At 36.1% G+C, this 3,930-nt stretch overlaps 1 protein-coding gene across 2 annotated transcripts; it reads left to right on the forward strand.

The window, feature by feature from the left end:
- The first annotated feature begins 2,527 nt into the window (after nt 1-2,527).
- LOC131611013 (uncharacterized) lies at nt 2,528-3,693 on the forward strand. 2 transcript variants are annotated; one of them, XM_058883136.1, is made up of 6 exons: nt 2,528-2,612; nt 2,720-2,752; nt 2,864-3,004; nt 3,101-3,155; nt 3,236-3,306; nt 3,410-3,693. In XM_058883136.1, exons 1-6 carry the CDS (start codon nt 2,610-2,612, stop codon nt 3,551-3,553), a joined length of 447 nt encoding a protein of 148 aa, XP_058739119.1. In that variant the 5' UTR covers nt 2,528-2,609; the 3' UTR covers nt 3,554-3,693. The 2 variants fall into 2 exon arrangements, with proteins under 2 accessions (XP_058739119.1, XP_058739127.1); XM_058883144.1 differs by having other exon boundaries at nt 2,597-2,623.
- Nucleotides 3,694-3,930: the final 237 nt, after the last annotated feature.

Genomic DNA, 3,930 nt, shown 5'->3' on the forward strand with positions numbered 1-3,930 from the left:
ATTAGCTTTCTAACGATATATGATACGCGTCAAATGGATATACGAAGTGGGAGTTATGAATTTTCGAAATTCTGAAAATTCTGCTCAGCATGCAGAGTAACGGGTTACTTCATTTCAAGTAACCGGTTACTTCAGCCCAGAATCCATTTTTTTCACTTTTCGCTCCCAGGTAACCGGTTACCTCATCCGAGTAACCGGTTACTTCACCTGCAGAACCCAAAATTCTGCATTTTAAAGCTTCTAAACCAGTCCCAAACACCCTAAAATTGATCCCTTACATTTGTATAACAGTCCAGACAAAATTGTATCGCACAAATGCAATTAGAAACATCAGCGTGCAAAGATTAGAGCAAAGTAAACATATTTAGCATCATTGATTCATAGGTTCATTCACAATCCCTAAACCCCAATTGAAACCCCACATGCAAAACCCCAAGTTACTATCTAAGGACTCACATTGGATTAATAGAGGTTGAGATGGTGCTCTTGCTACTATTGCATCTCCCTCTTGCCCAAACTTCCATCTCCATTAGTAAGAAATTCGTAGCTCACCTTCATACACATTCAGCATTGACCACCCAACTTCAAACTCGTTTTTCTCCTTCAAAACAGAAGCTATAAATGCGAACCATAGGTGCAAATCGAAGAGAAATTCGTTAGCTTTCCAATGGGACCAGAATCGTTACGATCGGAGTTACGAGTTGAGAGTTATACCTGATTTAGTGGAGATGTACCAAGTGTTGCAAAAATAGAAACTTGAAGATGAGTTCTCCCTTCCTTCTCTTTGCTTCAATGGCTATTCCTTTCTTCTTTCTCCCAAAAATCTGATTTATGAATCACTATCAATCCAAACAAGCCTTAAGTTCACATGCATAAGGTTAATTGTCTCAATTGCCCTCCAACTAAATCATATTTACACCATTGCCACTTGGTTAGTTCCTAACCAATTTCCTTCTACTCCAACTAATCTTTCTTAATGCATAATTAATCCATAATATTTTCTTAGTATTTCATAATCATGCTTGATCATAATATGGGATATTACATTCTCCCCCCTTAAATAGAATTCGTCCTCGAATTCTTTCTGATCACCACGGAAACAATGTGTCCAAATCTATACCAACTAGGGGATGAAATATTCCTTACATTTCTCTTCTGATAATCTCACTACTCTGTCTGAGGGTCATTCCATACGAAGAAATATAATCTGCCAAAACACCTGCATCCCACTATGCATGGTTAGAACCTTGACTCCCAAGCAACACGTCTATCCAGATACTTCGTCCTGACATATCTGGGGAAAAGATCCTTCCAGGGTCCTTGACCTTCACTGCTCTGCACTGAATCTCCAAAACTTCAAAAGCACTAATAATCCACTCAGCTCTTTGAATTACTTCCCGTTGAGGATTATTGCCACAACGTCACTTATGCGATAACACTTCAAATTATTCTCCACTCGAGTCCATACAATGTCATTAGGTGATCTCCAAATTCCTTGGTCTTAACCTCTGGTTCCCAAAGTCTTAGGATAGTTGCCCCAAGCTTACCTATTATGGTTTCCGCTATCGGGCCACCCACCATTTATTTCCACGCTCCAGTTGTCTAGTCCTGGTCGTGAGGGGGTGTGTTAAGAGTCCCACATTGGATAGTATATGGCCTGAACATGTCCTTATAAGTGGGGGCAATCCTTACCCTACAAGCCGATTTTGTAGGGTTGAGTTAGGCCCAACCACATTTCTTAACAGGTTTATATAGAGGATAAATCACATTATTGTCATTCAATGATGAACTATCAAACATTAATTGTGTTTTGTCAAAATATATGTAGCGAGCTTTGGTAGGGAGTGGACCTACAAACACAAACACAAATACTCTGACAATCAAATTATTAATGAGGGTGATATTTTTAAGAGTTAGAATTGTAACACCTTGATAGGTGGTAATCTGAAATTTATATAACCTTGAAGATATGATATTGGGATTGGGTCAATCAAAATGATTGATGATTGTATGTTTGATATTTTTAATGGTTAGAATTAGGAGTGAAAAAACAAGCATGACATGCTGAGCATGTCTATTTTGCCTATATTTTTTTCCAGATCGAACTAGGATTTTAGCCTCAAATCCTTTAATATGTCTTCTATAATTCATCCATTTTTTATAGACTTTTGTGCGGGCAGATATTTACATAATATTTTTGTAATTTTAGCTTTTAAAGATATAATGCCTGCAGACCTACCTCTCAAATCACCAACTCTAATAATAAATTTCATATAAAAATGTAATAAATCAGGGGAGGTTAGAGGAAGTAGTTGAGTAGGGATGATCGAAGGTGGTGCAGGGGTTAGTGATTAGTTAGGGGCCAATTAAAATTGGACGATTTGACTAGATGATGGTGCAATTGAAAATTGGCAAAGAATTCTCTTATATGAAGGTAAAGTAGGAAAATTGTGTGAATGGTAAGGGGGTGTAGAAAGTAAATTTTCTATACAAACTTAATGCCCGTCATTTTCAGTTGGGCCCAATTAGAATACCCGGCCCACTGAACTCATTACAGCTAGGGTTTCAATCGAGCAACTGCGGTTTGAATGCTGTAGCTTTTTCCAATCATGGTAAGTAGCGAGTAAGCATGATTCATCTTCGTAATATAATTTGACACGTGATACCGATTCCATCTTATTGACCTTTTTTTTTTTGTGGTTTTCTTTTACTACTATAGTCGATGAATACCATAATCGGAGAAGAAACCAAGGTACATATCAAGTTAGATACACAGATTGATTGTCTCATTGTTTGTTTAAGTTATAACAAAGATTTAATGTAATTCACAATATTTTTTTAATGGTCTTGTTTACCATTATAGCCGCCGGAGGAGATCGAGATTCCAAAGGAATCCTTGAGTGATTGCTCGTCTTCTGGATGTCCAACTTCACCGGTTAAGAAATTTAAACGTGTTCTCGGTCTTGGTCGGATTTATGATGATTCCTATAAAAACACTTTATTCGTCAGTATATGGATTTTCCTTCCTCATCACTGTATGTTTTTTTTTTTTTTAATTTATTTTAATTTTAATTTGTTTTTATTTTTATTTTTATTGCAGCGGGTCACTAATTTATCTGATTCATCTAAAGAGGATATCGTTGTTTGCATGAATGGTATGGTTGAGCATGTTATATCAAATTCATGTTTCCTTTGAATTAACATTAACATTATTCATATATAATTTGTCTCTTAGAGCACCCCAATGTATTGATGATGACCACTCTTACCATATTTCAAGGACGGCAACTTGCTAAACGAATCAAGGTAAACTTTTAACTCTACCAAAATGCTTCTGAATGTTGATTTCAACGTAATTACAACATTTTTCTCTCTAATCTGATGTTCAACATATTTATTTTTGGAGCAGGAGGAGTTGGGTATAACCAAACTTGACATTGAACTCTGTGCCACTTCTGGAAAAAAACCTAGCCGTGCTGTTTATGCTGCTTATCGTATCCTTAGGCGAACTCAATTGCCAATTGAACTTGTAACTGAGGTAACTGTGGAGTAGAAGGCTTTATCTATTTCTTTTTGCGTCCTGACATTTCAAAGCTCTTTTTGATCTTCAAACTATCTCTTATTGCTTTATGGAAAACTTGTAATAGAATAGTGTATTTCCTTTCAAAGTCAATGAAGAAATTTTTAACTTTACTTGTATTTATTTACCTGATAGAATCTGTCTAATTTTTTAGATTGTAAAGACACCACAATTACACCTTATTATAGGGACACAAATATATTAGATTGGCCAAAAGTTAGATGCCATGACAAATCTTACAAACTATTTGATTGGGGGCATAAAAACAATCGTTTACTAAAGCTAGACCTAAGCCATTTGAGCTTTATTCAATCCTCCGTTAAACTTCTCTATGTGCATCACTTGCAAAT

This window comes from Vicia villosa, linkage group LG1 (assembly GCF_029867415.1).
Source record: "Vicia villosa cultivar HV-30 ecotype Madison, WI linkage group LG1, Vvil1.0, whole genome shotgun sequence".
Taxonomy (NCBI): Eukaryota; Viridiplantae; Streptophyta; class Magnoliopsida; order Fabales; family Fabaceae; genus Vicia; species Vicia villosa.